This window comes from Megalobrama amblycephala, linkage group LG15, assembly GCF_018812025.1.
Source record: "Megalobrama amblycephala isolate DHTTF-2021 linkage group LG15, ASM1881202v1, whole genome shotgun sequence".
Classification (NCBI taxonomy): Eukaryota; Metazoa; Chordata; class Actinopteri; order Cypriniformes; family Xenocyprididae; genus Megalobrama; species Megalobrama amblycephala.
Window position 1 is genome coordinate 32890320 of NC_063058.1, and position 20699 is coordinate 32911018.

At 35.8% G+C, this 20699-nt stretch overlaps 1 protein-coding gene across 5 annotated transcripts; it reads left to right on the forward strand.

Moving 5' to 3' along the window:
- The first annotated feature begins 1667 nt into the window (after window positions 1–1667).
- Window positions 1668–18980, forward strand: LOC125247707 (NACHT, LRR and PYD domains-containing protein 12-like). 5 transcript variants are annotated; one of them, XR_007180152.1, is made up of 10 exons: window positions 1668–3323; window positions 3980–4552; window positions 4785–4829; window positions 5042–6857; window positions 7190–7363; window positions 8732–8905; window positions 11459–11632; window positions 12712–12894; window positions 16272–16647; window positions 17349–18980. XR_007180152.1 is itself a non-coding variant. In XM_048159156.1 (10 exons), the coding sequence occupies exons 3-10, from the start codon at window positions 4297–4299 to the stop codon at window positions 16279–16281; spliced, it is 2832 nt and encodes a 943-aa protein (XP_048015113.1). In that variant the 5' UTR covers window positions 1668–3323; window positions 3980–4084; window positions 4284–4296; the 3' UTR covers window positions 16282–18973. The 5 variants fall into 5 exon arrangements, 4 of the variants coding, with proteins under 4 accessions (XP_048015113.1, XP_048015111.1, XP_048015112.1 ...); XM_048159156.1 differs by having other exon boundaries at window positions 3980–4084; window positions 4284–4552; window positions 16272–18973; XM_048159154.1 differs by having other exon boundaries at window positions 16272–18973.
- The last annotated feature ends 1719 nt before the right edge of the window (window positions 18981–20699 follow it).

Sequence of the window (20699 nt, forward strand, 5' to 3'; positions counted from 1 at the left end):
ACCCTCTTCTGGAAAGGGGGCGGGAGCAGCAGCTCATTTGCATTTAAAGGGACACACACAAAAACAGCGTGTTTTTCTCACACCCAAATAGGGGCAAATTTGACAAGCTGTAATAAATGATCTGTGGGGGATTTTGAGCTGAAACTTTACAGACACATTTTGGAGACACCAGAGACTTATATTACATCTTGTGAAAGGGGCATTATTGGTCCACTTTAATACTGTCATGGTCAATACTGTCAATACATTAAACCAGCGAACAGGGAACATTCTCAGAATGTTCTGGCAAGGTTCTCTCAAAGTTATGAGCAAACATTCTTTCAGTAACTTTAATAGGACGTTCGTCTAACAGTTTATACTTCAATAAAACACCTGCGTGTCTCATGAAAGACCAGCAAATAATAAAAGTAAAGAGTACCTGAAAACCATACTTAAAAGTACAGATAGCTTACATCGAAAATGACTTCACTACAAGTTATAAGTAACCAATTCCAATTCGACTTGAGTAAAAGTCTTAAAGTGTCTGATTTTAACAGCACTTAAGTATTTTACTCATGCTGAATGTGGCATGAGTAAATGTAGCATGTAGCATAATATTTACAAAATGTTCATCATGCATGCTGCATGCATCGGATCATGTGAGTATAGTATTTATTTGGATGTTTACATTTGATTCTGAATGAGTTTGAGGCTAGTGCTCCGTGGCTAAAGCTAACATTACACACTGTTGGAGAGATTTATAAAGAATGAAGTTGTGTTTATGAATTATACAGACTGCAAGTGTTTAATAATGAAAATAGCGACGGCTCTTGTCTCCGTGAATACAGTAAGAAACGATGGTAACTTTAACCACATTTAACAGTACATTAGCAACATGCTAATGAAACATTTAGAAAGACAATTTACAAATATCACTAAAAATATCATGTTATCATGGATCATGTCAGTTCTTATCGCTCCATCTGCCATTTTTCACTATTGTTCTTGCTTGCTTACCTAGTCTGATGATTCAGCTGTGCACAGATCCAGACGTTAATACTGGCTGCCCTTGTCTAATGCCTTGAACATGGGCTGGCATATGCAAATATTGGGGCGTACATATTAATGATCCCGACTGTTACGTAACAGTCGGTATTATGTTGAGATTTGCCTGTTCTTTAGAGGTCTTTTAAACAAATGAGATTTACATAAGAAGGAGGAAACAATGGAGTTTGAGACTCACTGTATGTCATTTCCATTTACTGAACTCTTGTTATTCAACTGTGCCAAGGTAAATTCAATTTTAAATTCTATGGCACCTTTAAGTAAAATTAAATAGTCAAAGTCTACTATATGTGCTGGTTTGGGCCTCATCACCAGCTGCAGTCATTTCTTCATCTAATAAATCAAACACCTGTGATCAGCAACTACCTGCTAATGCACTCACATTCACGTAAAGTAGCCTTGTTGACAAGTTTAGGTGAGGCAAAGGCAAAATGCACAAGATATAATAATAATATAATAAATAAATTATATTAGTATAATACTATTATAATAAAATAATAGTAACGAAATCACTTTTTTATATTAGAAACAAACTGCTGCAGGAAAAGTTAGCTGCCATGAAATTGCATTACTCATCACAAATGTAGTGGAGTAAAAAGTACATTTACTTGTTCAAAAATGTAGTCAAGTAGAGAGTAAAAGTTGCCAATATCTTTGATACTCAGTACAACTACAAAGTAGACAAAAAGATACTTAAGTACAGTAACTAATTACATTTACTCAAATACTTTACAACTCTGCATTTATGTTTATGCACATAAATCATGAGCAAACGTATCAACATGGATTTTCAAGGATGAGCTGTACACACCACAAACTAGGAAAACCAGTAATGAGCACAACAGATCGAAATGAACCAGCGTCCAGAGACTTCATAATCTTTTCTACCCCAGAATGCATCTGGGTTTGGATGCTCATTTGAGAGGGTTCATTCCAATAGAAATCCCTTTCTATTTTTCTTGACCTCTGACCCTGAGCAGGAAAACAATGCCACATGCCACCATTTTCATTTTTTTGTCCACTTGACGCTGCGAAGGTCTAAATTACCCTTGAGGTTCATACAAAAGCCTCCCGAATCTCAGCAGACCACAGACAGAAGAGGAGGAGTCTGGCAACATATGATAGCTGTGGAACAAAAGGATCTCGCTGTTTGCATATTCATGCATTTGTGTGTGTTTTAATCCATATTTAGAAGTAACTTCTGTTCCAAAACCTGTTGAGGTTCCTGCCGGTTTATTGAGTACACCGCATGTTGCTGTTGCCATGGTAACTACAGGTGAGGTAATGGAATAAGTTAACACTCAAATGGAATCTTTCAGGTAATTGATTATTTGGTTAGTAAATGTGGAGAAAAAAAGCTGGTAGCAATTTTTAATAGTTTTCTTTAAGTGAACAATAAAAGCACTGGGTGCAATTAAATCTCTTCCAATTAAAAGAGACTTTCAGCAGAAGCAGAGACATGTTCATTTTTATCACGCTGTCTTCCACCGCAGACGAACATGATCTCATTAATAAGACTATTTGTGTTCCATCACTTTTAATTAAATATGTTCTCCTTCCAGAACAAACTCTGTATAGAAGAGAACCAGTGACCGGAGATGAGCTTTTAATTTGTCAAAGGAAGTCATTCCACTGACATGTTTTTGACAGATCCACCAGACGAACAGGAAAGTCATTTCAGGGGCAGAGCAAGTCGATTTTGATGATCGACCAGAGAAACTCAACAGCAACACCTGCACAATTAACGTTGTTCACTTATAAATGATGGTGTTTTTTTATCGGTGCACATCCTTTTTGTTTTAAATTCATGATCCTCTTAATCTTTAATCAGAATAACTTCCCCTGCCTCTTGCAGCAACATCTATTATCTTCTCTGATGACGAAGGTGGAGCAACCTGTCACTGAAGGTCTGATTGTGTGGAAACTGATTCTGTTTCAGAGAATTCGCTTTAAAGGTCTGATGTATTCTTCATAAGCACGCTCAGATCTCTCCTGAAGGTTTCACATGCGCATATTAAGAGCATTTTCTTCTGTTTTTCTGAGATTGAGGAACTTCTTTTATCTGTTGTAATTTCCCCTTCCTTCAACATCCACTTTAAACTGAAACTAAATGAGATTACAGGCTAAAAAAAGGCGTAAACAGGGATTTCCACGCATAACCTGGTATCAAAGTCAGTTCTTCATGAGAACACAGAGGTGAAAGGAAGAGCAATGCTTTTGATGATCAAGGTGCCATTTCAGAGGACAAAGAAACATCTGCAAATACTGTCATAATTAAGGTAATAAATAATAAAGGTGAGTTAGTGAATATTTTAAGTTACTGATCAATGTTTAAGTGTCATGATCACAGAAGATTCATGCAGCACAACTAATAGACCTTTATTGAATTTTCCACGTCTGAAATGAGGCTCTATTGTGTGAGATTACAGTCTTTACAGTGACATCCACTGAATAAAGCTTCTAGATTATGTCATGTTCAAAAAACATAACTTTCAAAATCATTTTATAGAAGATGAACAATTGGCACACTGTATTTCTACAGCATTTCTCACAGACTCAATCATTAAATATGGCTTTAGGTCTATGACACTAAAGCACTAAAGCAGTTAAAAAGCTCTGTTTCTCAACTAAACTCATCTTTACCTCCTATTCCTACTCATGAATGAACAGACTGATTCAACATCACAACCTTTATTTAATTATACAGATTCATTTTGATCACGAAAATTCATTAATTTTTTAGCAGTTAAGGTAATCAAATACAATTATGTGTGTGTCATGTGTGTGTGTGTGTGTGTGTGTGTGTGTGTGTGTGTGTGTGTATGTGTGTGTGTGTATCAGGTGCTTCAGATTGTACAGAACTGGAATAACTAGAATATACTGAGAAATTGTAACTTTTAGTATTTTCAGAGTCACATTGTTCTTTTTATTCCAGTCTGGTCTGAAATGTAAAAGACAACTCTTCCAAGAAGGACAAAATGTGAAACTACTTGGATCGAATCTTGATGAATCTCAATCATCAGCAGCATCAGCGGAATCGGTCATACAATAATCTACTGATGAGCACAGAATCTCAAACTGAAAAACAACATGAAGAATTAGTTTTAGACCTTAAAATGTTTCATAATAGTTGATCTGATCACAGTGTCATTGCATTACACACATTTATTTGAACATACTGCATAGATCTCTGCTATAAAAGTGCAACTATTAGTAGACCTTTTCTCTTTTTCCAACAGTTCATGAAGGACGATGGCATCTGTAAAAAAGCTGCTTCATGATACTCTAGATGACCTGAAAAAAGAAGATCTGAAGAGACTTAAGAGTTACTTAAAAGAAGATGGACCTGTTGGAGCTGGTAAACTGGAGAAGGCTGGTGTCACTGATATAGTGGATATAATGATGGAGCGTTTTGGAGCAGAAGAAGCTGTGAAGATCACACTGAACATCCTGAGGAAGATGAACCAGAACCAGCTGGCTGAAGAGTTACAGAACAACTACACTGAAGGTAATAAAGGGAAGAATAGAGAACAAGAGGAAGAATAGATTTAACGTATATTCAAATTTGTTTGAAAGAAATCCTTATGTTTACCAAGGCTGCATTTATTCTTCAGAAATCATTTTAATATGCTGATTTAGTTAATAGTTTATTAGTTGTACTGCTTAATAAAGAGTTGAAACACAATGTAGAGCCTTTTTCAGGATACTTTGAAGTCTCTGTCTTTTCTCTCTCTTCATAGGGCAAAAATCATTAGGGCCAGCTGAGACACACACAAGAAAACAAGGTGAATTAACCTTAATCCTTACAGTGGGATCAGAAATGATTTTAGCATGTTTGATGTAAATTGATGTATTTATTTCAGTGCTATTAATTTGAATACCATATGTTTAAGTTGATTTGAATGATAATCATGCCAATGTGAAAAAACTTTGTGTTTAATTTTCTAGTGTTTTATTTTTCCTCACATTTGTCTGTTTATTTATATTTTCCTAACAGATGATTTTTGGCTGCAGGAATTCATGAAAACTCACAAAATGAACATGAAGGAGAAAGCAGAACACATTTTTGAGTGTAAAAAGGAAAATGAAGCACATCTAAAGGATGTTTTCACTGAACTCTTCATTACGGAGGGGGATCTTAAAGAAGTCAATCAAGAACATGAGATTATAAGGATTGATGAAGCCATTAAACCCCGTAAATCACACGACAGACCAATCAAATGCAATGATGTATTTAGTCTGAACAAAAATAAGAAAAAGATTGTGCTGACCAAAGGCATCGCTGGCATTGGAAAAACGGTCTCAGTGCACAAGTTCATTCTGGACTGGGCAGAAGGAAAAGCCAATCAGGATATAGACTGTATTTTCCTGCTTCAATTCCGAAGGATTAACTGCATTAAAGACAGAAAAATCAGTCTGCATGAGTTTCTACAGATATTTGATCCAGAACTGAAGAAACTGGAAACAACAAAGATTAGTAAGATATATAGTTGTAAGCTTGCGTTTATCTTTGATGGACTGGATGAGAGTCGACTGACTTTGGATTTTGACAGTGGAATGGTGACGAGTGTTGAAGAGCGATCATCTGTAGATGAACTGTTTACAAGTCTGGTCAATGGGACTCTGCTTCCATCAGCTCATGTCTGGGTGACATCACGACCAGCAGCAGCCAATCAGATCCCTCCTGAGTATGTAGGATTGTTCACAGAGGTGCGAGGATTCACTGACCAGCAGAAGGAGGAGTATTTCAGAAAGAGAATCAAAGATGAGACTCAGGCCTCCAGAATGATCTCACACATTAAGAAATCTCGTAGTCTCTACATCATGTGTTACATTCCTGTGTTCTGTTGGATCACAGCCACTGTTCTTCAGGATGTCCCTATTGAGAACAATGCAGAGAACATCAACACGACACTCACTGAAATGTACATCCACTTCCTGCTGATACAGATGAACATGAAGAGCCAGAAGCACGACAGAAAAACAGAAAGAGTCCATACCAAGCTCTTAGATTCCAATAAAACAATGATTTTGAAGTTAGCTAAGCTAGCATTTGAACAGCTGAAGAAAGAAAACATTGTGTTCTATGAGGAAGATCTGAAATCAAGTGGTATTGATGTGGATGAAGACTTTGAGTCCACAGGAATGCTCACTGAGATCTTTCAGCAAGAATCTGTACTTCATGAGATGAAGGTCTTCTGCTTTGTGCATCTGAGTGTTCAAGAGTTCCTCGCTGCAGTGTATGTGTTCCTCTGCTACCTGAACAGAAACATGGATGAGCTGCGTTTTTTCAGTGAAGAAGCACAAAATGTGGTCAGGCCTGACCACATCGACATGCCAGACAAAAATATTGCTTTACATGATTTACTAAAGAAGGCTGTTAGGAAAGCAATGCAAAGTCAGAAAGGACATTTAGATCTATTTTTACGGTTTCTGCTGGGAATTTCACTAGAATCAAATCAGAGACTGCTCCAGGGCCTGTTCACAGACACTGAAGACAGCAAAGACAGCGTCACAGAAGTGACCAAACACATTAAAGAACTATTACAAAACCATGAGTTTATCTCACCTGACACTTCAGTCAACCTGTTCTACTGCTTACTTGAGCTCAATGACAATTCATTTTATACAGAAATCCAAAGATACTTCAGATCATCTCCAGAAAGAGAGCTCTCATCTTCCATGTGCTCATTGATGGCTTATGTACTGCTGATGTCAGAGGAGGTGCTGGATGTGTTCAACCTGAGTATGTACGACACATTAGGAAGCCATAGAAATCTCCTGCCAGCTGTAAGATGTTGCAGAAAAGCCATGTAAGGAACTTGTTGACAGCTGTTTAATCAAAGTCTGTTAAATCAATTTTTGCATAAGATGCAGTGTGAAGTATCATGTTTTACTAATTTTGGAGAGTAAAATCTGTATTTAGTAAAATTGATTGACTAAACAGTGATTTTATAGACATACGTTTAAAAACTATTTTCACTTGGTTGTCACATCAGTTCCAGCATACATAACATTTATATTTTTTCCAGAAAGCTTGAATGTTCACAGAGAACAGGACATAACCCATGATTGTTACTACAAACACTGTTCCTACAAGATGAACACAGAATAAATTACATGGACAAATATCCTGTTTTTACAGACTTTACTGGTGTTATCTCGATCACACCTGCTCCGAAACTGTGGCTTTGGCCCTGCAGATACCAAACTCACCCCTGATAGAGCTGGACATGAGTCGCAATGACCTGTGTGACTCAGGAGTGAAGCTGCTCTCTGATGGACTGAAGAGCCCAAACTGTCAGCTGAAGATATTGAGGTTTGAGATTCACTCAATCCTTCTACAACACCCACCTATTTTCCTATTCACCTATTTCAGTATTTCTTAATGCACAAAGACAGTGATTATAATATATGAAATTCAGTATACAATGTTTTGATGATGCATAATATATACAGGCAAACGATGAACCCAGAATTTGAATACAGTGTGCTGAATTACATGTTAATTGTTTTACTTTATAATGGTTTCCTATGGGGAAACAATTTACATCAAACTTTGCACATCACTCACTCACTCAGTCACACACACACACACACACACACACACACACACACACAGTCATACATATATACTCACACACACAAAAAGAAAAAAAAAAGTACAAAGAGAGGGAAAAGTTTGAATCTTGAGTCTTGAAGTTGTTTGCAGGCAGCCGGGAGCCTCCATCTTGGATCACACATCATGTCTCGCGTTATGCAGCCATCCTGGTATTCCTTACTTATGCAATTTAATGGTGTGGTATCTGTACTTTTATCTAATTATGGATTTTTTTTAGAATTTTTTACTTAAGAAAAGTTGTCCAATAAATATAAATATAAATATACTACTTCAAAAAAAAAAAAAAAAAAAAAAAAATAATGGTTTTATAATATTATACAATACAAAAATAATACAAAATTACAAAATAAAAGTAAATACAATACCATACATTTATTTGTAAAGCCACAGTTGACCTGTAGAGTTGCTTTATAATTGAAATTTAAGTTGTAATTTTACTTGAAATGACTGTCCTGAAATTCAAGAACTTTGCAATGCTCACGCTGTTTTTCCTGTTTATTACTGTAAAAATGCAGTAAAGCTTTGGTTTTAAGTACAGTACTATTATTAACAACAACAAAATAAAAGTAAAAAGTCATCTCTAAATTAATATAGGTTATGTTTAATTCAGACAGATTGAGAGATATTGATTATTCATTGGGGTCTTAACTGCATTTCCTTGTTGAATTTCTTTTAATTCATTTAAAGTTAATCAAAAATTAAGATATTTGATATATTTGGCCAAATGGTTGCTTAAAAAAATATGAAATTCATAATTTCTAGAGTATTTCTAGTGTCGCTGATGCAGCATTTAATTTACTTAGAACCTAAAACCCAAACACATGACTGTTTCCTTCTGGAGATACAAATCTATGTTCTTATGATCCTCAGTATCTGGTAGATGGCTGTATAGATCTTATCAGAACCATGTTCTCTTTTCAGCAGAACTTATAGTTTATGAATTGAGAGATTTAACTCTTATCAGTTTATATTAAATGGATGTGTAATTATTCAACAGATTTAATAAGTGTTTGTTGTGAGTTCTGATGTCACAGATATCTTCATTGTTTCTGTGTGTGTTTGTAGATTATCTGACTGTAAGGTGACAGATGAAGGCTGTGGTTATCTGGCTTCAGCTCTGCATTCAAACCCCTCACATCTGAGAGAGCTGGATCTGAGCTTCAATCACCTGGGAAAATCAGGAGTCAAGATGCTCTCTGATCTACTGAAGGATCCAAACTGCACACTGAACAAACTCAAGTATGTTGAGCAGTTAGATTCATCTCATCCTGTGAATGTCTGTATTTGTATTTCAGTCTTACCATCTACAAGTGTACAGTGGAGTGAAATGTGGAAAGGGTAGGAGAGCTGCATGGAGAAAAAGATTATTTACTTTGTTAGGCAAGATTATTTATAACACATTTCACAGACAGTGGTAATTCAAAGTGCTTTACTTACAAAGGAATTAAAGTAAGCCTAGTAAATAATCATAAAATATGCATAAGAAATAAAAATATCATGCACAAGAAATATAAATAACAATTATATTTAATTAAGGGTTAAAATACTTTTCCTCACTACCCGAATAACTAAATCTGGGGTTCCCCTGTCTGAAAGGAAGAGTAATACTTAGGTTAGTGACCTCCAACCCTTCAATAGGGAGGAGTTATTCCAACACCTTCTAACCCTGATGGCTTCCAGTGTCCCTCCGACCCCTCAATGGAGTGGAGTCCTCTGACTCCTAAATGGAGTGGAGTTATCACCAATAGGGGTGGGAATCACAGGGTACGTCACGATAAGATATAATACATACATGGCTCACAATTAGGACTGCACGATTAATCGCATGCTATTCTCACGCGCATTTCGTCAGTAAAGCCGGTTCCCTGATTACCGCTAAATCGCCATCACCTGTTTTTAAACGCAGCGCCTTTTAATAGAGGGAGCCGTAGTTCACGGACAAGCCACGCAATATCGCGTTCATTATCGCAGGCGATTCATCTGCGATATGAACGCGATATTGCGTGGCTTTTCAGTGACCTACGGCTCTGTCTATTAAATGCCGCTTCATTTGAAAGCAGGTGATGGCGATTTAGCGGTAATCAGGGAACCGGCTTTACTGACGAAATGCGCGTGAGAATAGCATGCGATTAATCGTGCAGCCCTACTCACAATACAGATAATATCACGATACAGCAATTCTACAATAATTGATATATCGCTAGACGATGCTATAATGATACATTACGATATCTAACTATGAAAAAATGCCTGTTAAAAGGTTAAGTGCAGATTTTCTCTCATTATTCAAGTCCAAACTATTAGAAAACAGCACAATTTTTCATCAATCATTTTATTCTTGTTCTTATTAAAAGCGTAAACTGATACATTTAACTGCTTGTCAACTCGTTTTATATAAAGCTGGTACATTTTAAAATTTACCAAGCTCTTTTATTTAAACCTGGGAAAATCTCAGTATTTACCAGCTTCCTTAAAAGTTCAGTGCTTTGCTGCAACTTGCATTAAACCTAATATGCTTATACTTTAAAAGCTTAAATGTTTCTTTGTGTTGTAAACCAACACATTTAACTGCTCATCAACTTGTTTTATATAATCCTGGTGCATTTCAAAATTTACCTGGAGTGCTTTCTCAAACTTTCCTCTCATCTCATTATAAAGAGCTGGAATATGGAGCCACGCACATGACATGCAGGAAAAAAAAAAATCACATTTCAATATTCGCAGTTCACAGGTCACGTCTATTGGAAAGTTTGTTATTTCAAATGTAGACACGTTGGCAAGTACGCACACTGCACACATCTGCACTTTGGAAAGAAAGTGAAAATGATGCACCCACGATTTCTGCACATTTTTATATGCTGGGAGCTGGGAAATCTATTTAGAGTGCCTTATTTTTTTCATTAAAATATCTATATTTGGCACTAGCATATCGCCTCATTGTATATTGCCCTATCGATATTTTGTCCCATCAGTAATCACCAATCATCAGTCTCTGATGGTTTTCAGTAATACACCAGCCTGCATCCAAGGACCTGGTTTCCCACACACTTCAGAGTATGTGCATAAACTCACCATCTCACTTCCAAATTCTCTCAAATGTTCCATCCAGACAGCCCTAACCAAACAAGCCACTAATAAAAAAGAAAACATATTTATTCATAAAAATGTCTCTATTTGTACAAATTGCTGCATATTCATTAAATTCTGAATTTTACACACACCAGTTAAAAGGCATTTGTTTATGGATAGTAAAACTAATCTGCAACATTTATCAAGTTCATTGATAATTTTGCATACATTCATTAATCATTGATACTAAAATCATCCTATATTGTGTCAGGACAATTGTGAATTAAATGCCCAAATTTACCACAACCCGCAGTTCATCTTTGTGGTAGTGACAAAAATAACAATCAAAATCGTCAACTCGGAAATTGAGTGTCATGTCAAGCTCAGCGTCATCCTCAAAAGAGGCGATTCACTACTATTTGAAATCTTTTTGGAATCTTTCAGTATATCTTGTGTTAGAAATCTTTATGATTCCCATATCATAGGAGAGTTGAATTCAAAAGGGTCAAAAGCATCTCATTGTGTTTATCACTGTTTAGAGTGGCCGGCACAAGTTCATCATTAATATGGTGGGATTATCAGCCCGTTGGATAGGTTGCTTATAATAAGAGGACATGTAAACAATGCAGAAAAAAGCAGCAACAGTATTTGTATTTGTATTTCATTACTTTATACCACTGTTAATGGATGTGTAATTGGTTAGTTTTTTATTATTCTGTTCAGATTGGAAGGCTGTGATCTCACTGGTCAGTGCTGTGAAATTGTGGCATCAGCACTACAATCATCAAACTCCCGTCTGATAGAGCTGGACATGAGTGACAATAACCTGTATGATTCAGGAGTGAAGCTACTCTCTGATGGACTGAAAAGCTTAAACTGTCAGCTGGAGATACTGAGGTTTGAGATTTATTCATTCAGTATATTAAAGCATTATGAATTATGACTGTATATTTATTTTTTAGTAGATTTTTTAATAAATTTTGTACAAGAACATTTTGTACATTCTAAGGTTAAATGTATCAATCTAGTGCACTTTGAGAGCTCAAAATTGAGAGCTTCAATTTTAATTGGTTGGCAAATTAGAGACCTTTATGTTAGGCTATAAGTTTTACATTTTTGGTTCATTATGAAACAGTGGTGGCACAGGATCATTAATGGGAACCACTGAATGAAAGTTCAGCTGACTTGCTAAAGTTGAGTAATATTATCATAAAGCCTTCAGCTGGACTGAAAGAGAGTCTGAGTGCCTGGCCTGCTGCTTTGCTGAGTAAGTGACACGAGGCATGGCTGTGTACAACTGCGGTGTGCGTGAACTCACTGTCAGAGAGAAGAGAGAGAAAGCGCTGGAGAGAAACCGGTATTGGTGTATGGATACTGCATAAAAGCTGTATTGAACCCTTTAACATATTTTAGTAGAGAGATATGTGTCAAAAAATATTTTGATAGCACTGTTAAGAAACCTCAAACCTGAAAGATTCAGGGCTTTTGAAAAAACATTCGGGGCTTGAGCCCCAGAAGCCACCCCCTCGCTCCGCCGCTGGAGTGCTGTCAACAGCACAGTTTAAGGCGCCGCTGATGCAGCATTTTATTTACTCAGAGTCTAAAACCCAAACTTACTTGAACACGGCTGTTTACTTCATGAGATACAAATCTATGTTCTTATGATCCTCAGTATCTAGTACATGGCTGTATAGATCTGGGCTTCGTTTCCCAAAAGTATTGTAAGCCTAAGTTGATCGTAGAACAATTGCCACCAATGGTCTCTACGATCAACTTAAGCTTACGATGCTTTTGGGAAACGAAGCCCAGATCAGAACCATATTCTCCTTTCAGCAGAACTTCTAGTTTATGAAATGAGAGAAATTTAACTCTTATCAGTTTATTTTAAATTGATGTGTAATTTAACAAATTTAACAAGATTTTGTTGTGAGTTCTGTTGTCACAGATATCTTCATTGTTTCTGTGTGTGTTTGTAGATTATCTTGGTGTGAGGTGACAGATGAAGGCTGTGGTTATCTGGCTTCAGCTCTGCGTTCAAACCCCTCACACCTGACAGAGCTGGATCTTAGCTTCAATAACCTGGGAGAATCAGGAATCAAGATGCTCTCTGATCTACTGAATGATTCAAACTGCACTCTGAACAAACTGCATACTGAGCGGTAAGATTCATCTCATCCTGTGAATGTCTGTATTTGTATTTCAGTCTTTCCATCTACAAGTGTACAGTGGAGTGAAATGTGGAAAGGGTCTGTAGTAGAGATGCTTGGAGAAAAAGATTACTTATTTAATTTGTTAGGGAAGGCAAGGCAAGAATTCTTTTATGGCACATTTTATACACAATTGTAATTCAAAGTGCTTTACATGGAAAAGGAATTAAAGTAATCATAAAATAATCACAACATCCCTGACAACCTGAATTATTAAATTTTATTATTATTATTATCCTGATAATAGTTATTGTCCCTAATAATATTTATCCTGAAAGATAGGCCTAAATCTACTCTAATTAAATTAGAATAGATAAATGTCTGTCACCCATTATTATTATTATGTGCAAATATGGAGCATGCCAACAGAACATGAGTTTTCACATACCGTCACATTACGCACTTGCAGTGCTTCTGTGAAAGGAGAAAAACAATAAAATTATATATATATATAAAATGGAATAAAATTAATAAGCTTACACGAAATATGTTTCACTTCAATAATTAACACATTAAAAAAACGAAAGAAAAAAAACTGCGCAACAAGTGTAGGCTACACTGAGTGACGTGTTCCATGAGTTAAAAGAAACTAAGCTGAAAGTGCATCCTGTTTTTTTCCTTTTCTTTTCCTTTCTTTCTTTTTTTATTTTTAGAAATTGAAGCACAAAATTTTGTTTTTATTGTGAGTGTACACAAATAAAAGTAAACCAGCAGTTTTGACTGATATTTAGCGTACCTTAACCATGCAGCAAACATTTTCAAAATAGCTTTAAAATCAATTAATTAAGAATACTGTAGGCTACTTGTTTAAAAGAAAACATACAGCCTGCATGGTTTTTCAAAACCCTGTTAGCATAATTACATGGCATTCACTGCAAAAAAAAAAAAAAAAAAAATGCTTTTCTTACTTAGAGTTTTTGTCTTGTTTAAAGTCCCAATATCTGTCCCAATTGTTAAATCAAGAAGCTTCTAGACAAGTAAAAAAATATATTGTCTTGTTTTCAGAAAAAAATAAGTCAAAAATTAAGTGAGGTTTTTTTTTTTTTATCTTATTTCAAACCGAAAACAAGATTGCTTACCCCTCTGGTAGAATATTTTGCTTGTTTTAAGGAAAAAAGCACTTAATTCGGATTTGTTTTTTTCTGAAAACAAGACAATTTTTTTTTTACTTGTCTAGAAAATGCTTCTTGGTTTAAGAATTTTTTGATATTTGGACTGGAAACAAGGCAAAAAATTCTAAGTAAGAAAAGCATTTTTTGCAGTGTTAAAGTTAAATTATGTAGCATGTATGACACGAAACTCTAATTCCGGCAACAGGACACTGATTTCAGCCTCACTATTCTTTTTCTTGGTGCTCGCCATTCTCAAGTAAAGAATTTGGACATTGAATGGTGCTCTTTTATATGCTAATGATATTAATTAGGGGCACAAGGCAGAGATCTGAAGCCATTCATCTGCACACAATTTCAAGATCATTTGTGACTTATAGATTTCACATGCGAAAGAGAGGCGTACGGACATTTTTTTCTGTGTACGTTCGTTTCTCGGAACCACACATACACACATTTGAGAAATGATCTTAGATCAAACATAGGACAGTTTGTACGCAACATTTTATAAATGAGGCCCCTGGTGTCCCACACTCACATCTGCTACAATTGCTGGTTTTAAGCATAAGCACGCACAACGAGGAAGATACAAGTATAACAATCTTTAATAAATCCACAGGTAAGGTAATCCACAGACAGGTTCAACAGAGAGACAACCACACAATACACAAACAATACCAGACAATACTGAAAAGGAAACACAGGGCTTATATACACAGGGAAACAAGGAGGATGATTGAACACAGCTGAATGTGATGATTGAGGTGATCAGTAACCATGGTGACTAACTAGTGGCAGGAAATGGAAAAACACAAGTCCAAAACAGAGTGCACGTTACAATGTCTGAGTGCGTGTGTAAACTCACCGTCTCACTTCCAAATTCTCTCAACTGTTCCAACCAGACAGCTCTAACCAAAAATAAATAAAATCTTAACCAAAAATAAAAACAGGAATAATTAAAAAGGGTGACCATACATCCTCATTTTCCCAGACATGTCCTCTTTTTGGACCTAAAAAATGCGTCCGGCCGGGATTTCTAAATCACCCAATCGCCTCAATGTCTGAGATTTGGCTTTTGCTTTCTAAAGTCACTATTCCTTCTCACACGCAAATATATAATACATTTTTTATGCCTGAGAGCGTGCAGATGAAACACAATAAATGCTTTCATGTTATCTTGCATTCAGATGCCTGGTGTTTGCAAGGCGCTTCTGGGAGGGAATTATACTGAACCACTTTACTGATAGACTTTGGCATTACAGAATGACCAAAACCGCATTTCAGATGCTGTGCAACAAGATCGGTCGGCTGGTTGGTCTAGTTATGCCGTCCCATCACAAAGTCACATATGTCTTTCTTCCATCTTAGTTTATGTGCATGTTTTCACGTCGCATAAAAACGTTTTTTTTATGTGCATTTTTAGAATTCATGCGCATCTTAGTGTTTCCATCTTTTTATGCAATATCCCAAAATGCGCATAAAATGGGTGGATGGAAACATAGCAGGGGATTCTGTGTACACAATAAACAAGTCTTGCAAAGACTTTCATGCCTACTTGATTGGTAATCAAGGACTGTTGGGAAAGATTCAATCTTCGGGAATGTATACCAGAGAACACAAGGAGGACTGAAATTATTTTTAACTGAAATAGTTGATTTTTTTATGGCAACTGTTTTAACCTACAGCCATGAAAAGAAACAGTGTCATGTAAAAGGATTTGTTTGTTATTATTATTCTGTTGTTGAGGGCCAAAAGTTGAGTGGAAAGGATGCATTACTTTATGTGTTCAAGTTCAATAATTGTGAACGCATTTGTCAAGTATTTAGGCACCAGCGTTTTTTCCCCTTTACAATGGAAGTCAGTGGTCACCAAAAACTTCAAAATATCATCCTTTGTGTTCAGCAGAATTCTTTTTTCATTGAATTCTTTCATAGTTTTTAAAAGCAAAATACTCCCATACAATTGAGGCTCTTCCATGTTTTGACACTGGATCTTCTTCTGCAGCTTCATTGTCTTCACCATCAAGGATCATTTTGACAAGCTAACACACGTTTGAGGTCTTTCACACACGGTTCTTTCATCTGTCTTCACTATTTCTTATAAACAAGCATTAGACAGGCGTCTTTGACCGTTGTGATCCTCGCTGTTTTTCACTCTTGCTCATGTGATATTGCACATATCTGTGGTTAATGTTGTTTTATTCTCTTTTCTTGTCTTCAGATACGAATAATCTCACACTGGATCCAAACACAGCAGACATTTGTCTCATTCTGTCAGAGGAGAACAGAAATATGACGCTCGTGTTTGAGGATCAGCCGTATCCTGATCATCCAGAGAGATTTGATGAGTGTCGTCAGGGTCTGTGTAGAGAGAGTCTGACTGGACGCTGTTACTGGAGGATGAATGGAGTCAGTCAATGAATATCAGTGACATATAAAGGAATCAGCAGATGCTGTAAATTTGGATTTAATAAAATATCCTGGAGTCTGAACTGTTCTGATTACAGATTCACTGTCCGTCACAATAATCAGAGGACATCATATCTGCCCCTTCATCTCCTCTAACAGAGCAGGAGTGTTTCTGGACTGATCGGCCGGTACTTTGTTCTTCTACAGCGTCTCTGACACTCACACACATTCAACACAATCAGTTTATATGTTCACTTCTTTTGTTTTGTTCACTGGTTGTCATACAGTCATGATTATTTACTCTTATAATCTTTAAATGTTTTTGAGGAACAGGAAGGAGTAATCTGCTGAAATGTTTCTTCTATCTTTTTTGTTTTCACTTCTGCTTCACAGTTAGGATGATTTCTGAGGTTAGTTATGAAAGAGCTTTACAGGGACCTCCATTAAATCATCCATTATCCAGTTGTACAGAATATCATCTGCTTTTGTGTTTCACCAGAAAGTCAAGAGCACATTCATTCAAGCACTATAAGGATAATTTCTGCTCATTTTTGTGTAGACAGACAGATCACAAACCACACATTTTTGTCATACAGATGTTCATAATTAATGATGCATTTCATTGTTTTGATGAAATGTAAAGATTTAGATATTCATATACAGCGGCCTCTAAAAGTAATTGGGACACGATAAAACATTTATAAATGTCTTTGCATTTGTTTTTCAATCAAAATATGAAATAATATATTGTTTTTGCACTCTCAGGAAAAGCTGTCACTTTCATAAGATACATCTTTATACTTTGTTTACCCCTTAAAGGTACAAATTAGTAGTTTTGACAGTCGGGTTCTGGATAAGGATACAGATTTTCCTCTTTATTCCCACACAGGAAGTCAGCAGATATTCAGTGTCACATGTGTGAAGCATTTGGCGCATGATTTGTTTTCATCCCACGTTACAGCGCAGACAGAGGAGGCGTTTCATTGGAAGAGGTGAATGAGAGAGGACAGCCATTTAACAATCAGTGACTGACAGCATTTCCACCAACACATCGCTTCAATTGACCTAAAATATGATCCTCTTACAGTGTCTAGTTTTGTTTTAAATTCTGTTAAGAAGCCAAGATGAAGTTTTTTCTTGTAAAACATACTTCAATAATAATAATAAAAAAAAAATCATTTTATGTATTTTAGTTTTAGACCTTTAAATTTACAGATGCCATGAAATCAAAAGCATATTTTTATGTATTTTCTGTCTAGTGTATATCATCATCCGCAGAATGGCATGTCATATCCAAATATAACTCCTCAAAGATGTAAGAAAGTCAGAACAAAGGGTTTTACAAAGATTATTGGAGAAAATACTCATTATACTTCAAAATTTCACCTTTAATTCAATGTGTTACTTGCCAATTCTTTGTGAAATTTCCTAGCACCTTGAGTGAAAATTGTTTCTTCACCAAAATATATGCTAAAGTATGATGCTAAACAGGCCTGGTTCTAGGATTGCGTGACTGGGGGGGCATTTCGAAAACTTGGTGGGGCAGCATAATATGATTTATGATTCATAGGTTTATGATCCCCCCCCCCACCCCCTTTTAACTACTAAACAGTTTCCTCCATTTTTCAGATTTTTTCAGATTAATAACAGCTTCAAATTTAATATTAATCACTGTGATTCTGAAATTGAAACAATAGTACATTTGTTTTTTGACTGTTTAGTTACAATTGTTTAAATAGACTGTTTAGAGACTTTTGGTCTAACATACGAATGGCTTAAAATTACAATTAATTTGATTACTAAATATTACATAACTTTTGGTATAATAATGGAAGATACACACATTCAATTTCTACTGAACAATATTTTCATTTTGGGAAAATGTTATATTCATGTTATATTAATTTACTGTAAGTTCCTTAAAACAAAGCCATTGTTTTCTGTTTTTCAGAAAGAATTTTGGATTTACTCTAAATCTTTAAGAATGGTAAAATTTAAAAGTGGAAGAAGACAACTTGGTTCATTGAAGAAATTTAAACCATTAGAAGACCTGGTTGCATGATTCTTTCCTTTTTCTTATTTTATTTAAAGATCTACTTTTATTTAGTTCTGTCCTACAAAAGCTTCATAAAACACTTTCCAGAAGACAAAATAAAAACAATTTACCCCCCAACCATCCTGTGCAAATGTTTATACCCCCTGAATTTTAATGCATTGTTTCCTTCTGGAGTATCAGTAAATGTTTTCACCATTTGTAACAGTTGGGTATGAGAAGAGTCCCAAACATGGGCCTAATCATAAAGAAAATCATAAAAACAGTTGTAAATTAATGACACACAGTACTGAGAATAAATTAAGTGTATGTAAACTTTTGAACTGCTTAATTTGTGTAAAGGCAGATATTATATATTGTGGGCTATATGTAAACATCTCATAATAATACATTTTTGTTGCAGTGCCAAAATTAAAAAAAAAACTATTTTTGATCTCACTTATTTATTTTTTAAATTATTGATATTTTGCAGAATCTGAAAGGTGTTATCACATCAAATAATAGGCTATATTCAACAAATAGCGCATATGCTGATAGAATATTTTAGAGCTGAACATAACTGAGCAAAACTATTTTATATTTTACTAGAATAGTTACATCTATATTTTATTTAGTTTTTAATTTATTCATTTTCGAGATTTTTCATGACTTGGAAATCACAATTTTAAAATTCCAAGCTAAATTTCCAAGTGTTCCATGATCGTGTAGCAATGTAGTAACGGTGTGTGCACGTTTAAATAGAGACTAGAGCGCATTTGAAGGAGCTGCATATCATCTGCTCATGTGATCGTCAATGGCCATCTTGAGAAGTGATCAAATAAGTGCAAAAGTCTTGGAAAACTGCTTAGAAAAAGGATGTGGATGAAGACATGAATGCTTTTTACAAGTTGAAATCTTGCAATTATGGCAATTCTAGCATGGTGTGAGCACCTGAAGTGCTGAGCATGTCTGTGAGGGAGAACTGTAAAAGGATGCGCGCCGCCAGGCGTGCCAGAAAAATACAACCGCACAATGTTTCTGGTAATTCGCGTATGTAACTAATTTAGTGTTTATATATTTTTTACATTTTGTGTGCTATCACAAAAAAAAAAAAAAACGAGTATCCTGGGGATGTTGGAGGGGCACAAGAGAAATCTGGGGGGGCATTGCCCCTCCTAGCCCCCCCCCTAGACCCGGCCCTGATGCTAAAACAGATTAGCAGATTATTAAACAGAGTTTATCCAACTATTCAACAGTAAAATGACTTTTCACGCTCTAGAAACACCTCTAAAATGTGTAAATTGGTTGATTGATTGGCGAAAGAAGAATTGGTCAATTGTGTTTCAGTTTGTCATTTCACACAAATTGAACCCAATTTTCTGTCGTGATTAACAATCAGGACAAGTCGGAAAATCACTTTCCCTTCACTTAATCTCTTTAATTAATGACTGGTTGTGTGACTGATCAAGGTCTGGTATAAAGAGAACAAAATTTGCTTCTAATTCCCCTTAAAACCCTATAGATCCAATCTAGCAGAATCAAAGCCATTACTCAGATAAAAGCCAGCGGTAAGTTCGTTTAAGGACATACATTGCACTCTTAACGCATAAAGAAGCACATCACGGATCCCCCTGATGAATAAACCAAAGGTGGAAAGGTTTTAACGGGCAAAAGACGGTCTCGGCTCTTTGTCACGTCCTCCATTGCTATTATAAAGTCATGATTCAAAAGCTGCTGCTTTATACAATGTGACAGTGATGCGGATGAAAAGGTTTATGCGAGGCACTTTAAAAACTTTCAGACATTAAAATGCTGGATTTTTACAATAACAACTGTTTAGATGCATTCAGATCTGACCATATAAGTCAGACTCGTTTAACCAGACCAGGTTTGTTGAGGGCACAGGTTCACATCATGCTGTGCATGACTATTTTCTGTCTGACCTTGAAGCTTTTATTCTTTGCATAAAAAGAGGTTACAGGTCAAGAATTCCCTTAAAAACAACTTTCATTCTTCAGAAATTGCCTGATATGCTTTATATTTGTCTCACACAGGCCGAAGTCTGCTACAAACAATAGTTTCTCCAGTGTTCTGGTTGTGGAATATTCCCAGCGTAGATGCAGTTGTATATGTAATTTAATTTTATTTTTTCATAATTGTTTGTTTTAGATCTTTAGATATTTTATTCTTTGCAGTTAATTCTGAAGC

Excerpts from the sequence above, each read along its gene's own strand:
- LOC125247707 (XM_048159154.1), top strand. The coding sequence starts at position 4,297 with ATGGCATCTGTAAAAAAGCTGCTTCATGATACTCTAGATGACCTGAAA. Across the intron at positions 6,858-7,189 it reads AGATGTTGCAGAAAAGCCAT|ACTTTACTGGTGTTATCTCG; the intron begins GTAAGGAACTTG and ends CTGTTTTTACAG. Across the intron at positions 11,633-12,711 it reads TGTCAGCTGGAGATACTGAG|ATTATCTTGGTGTGAGGTGA; the intron begins GTTTGAGATTTA and ends GTGTGTTTGTAG.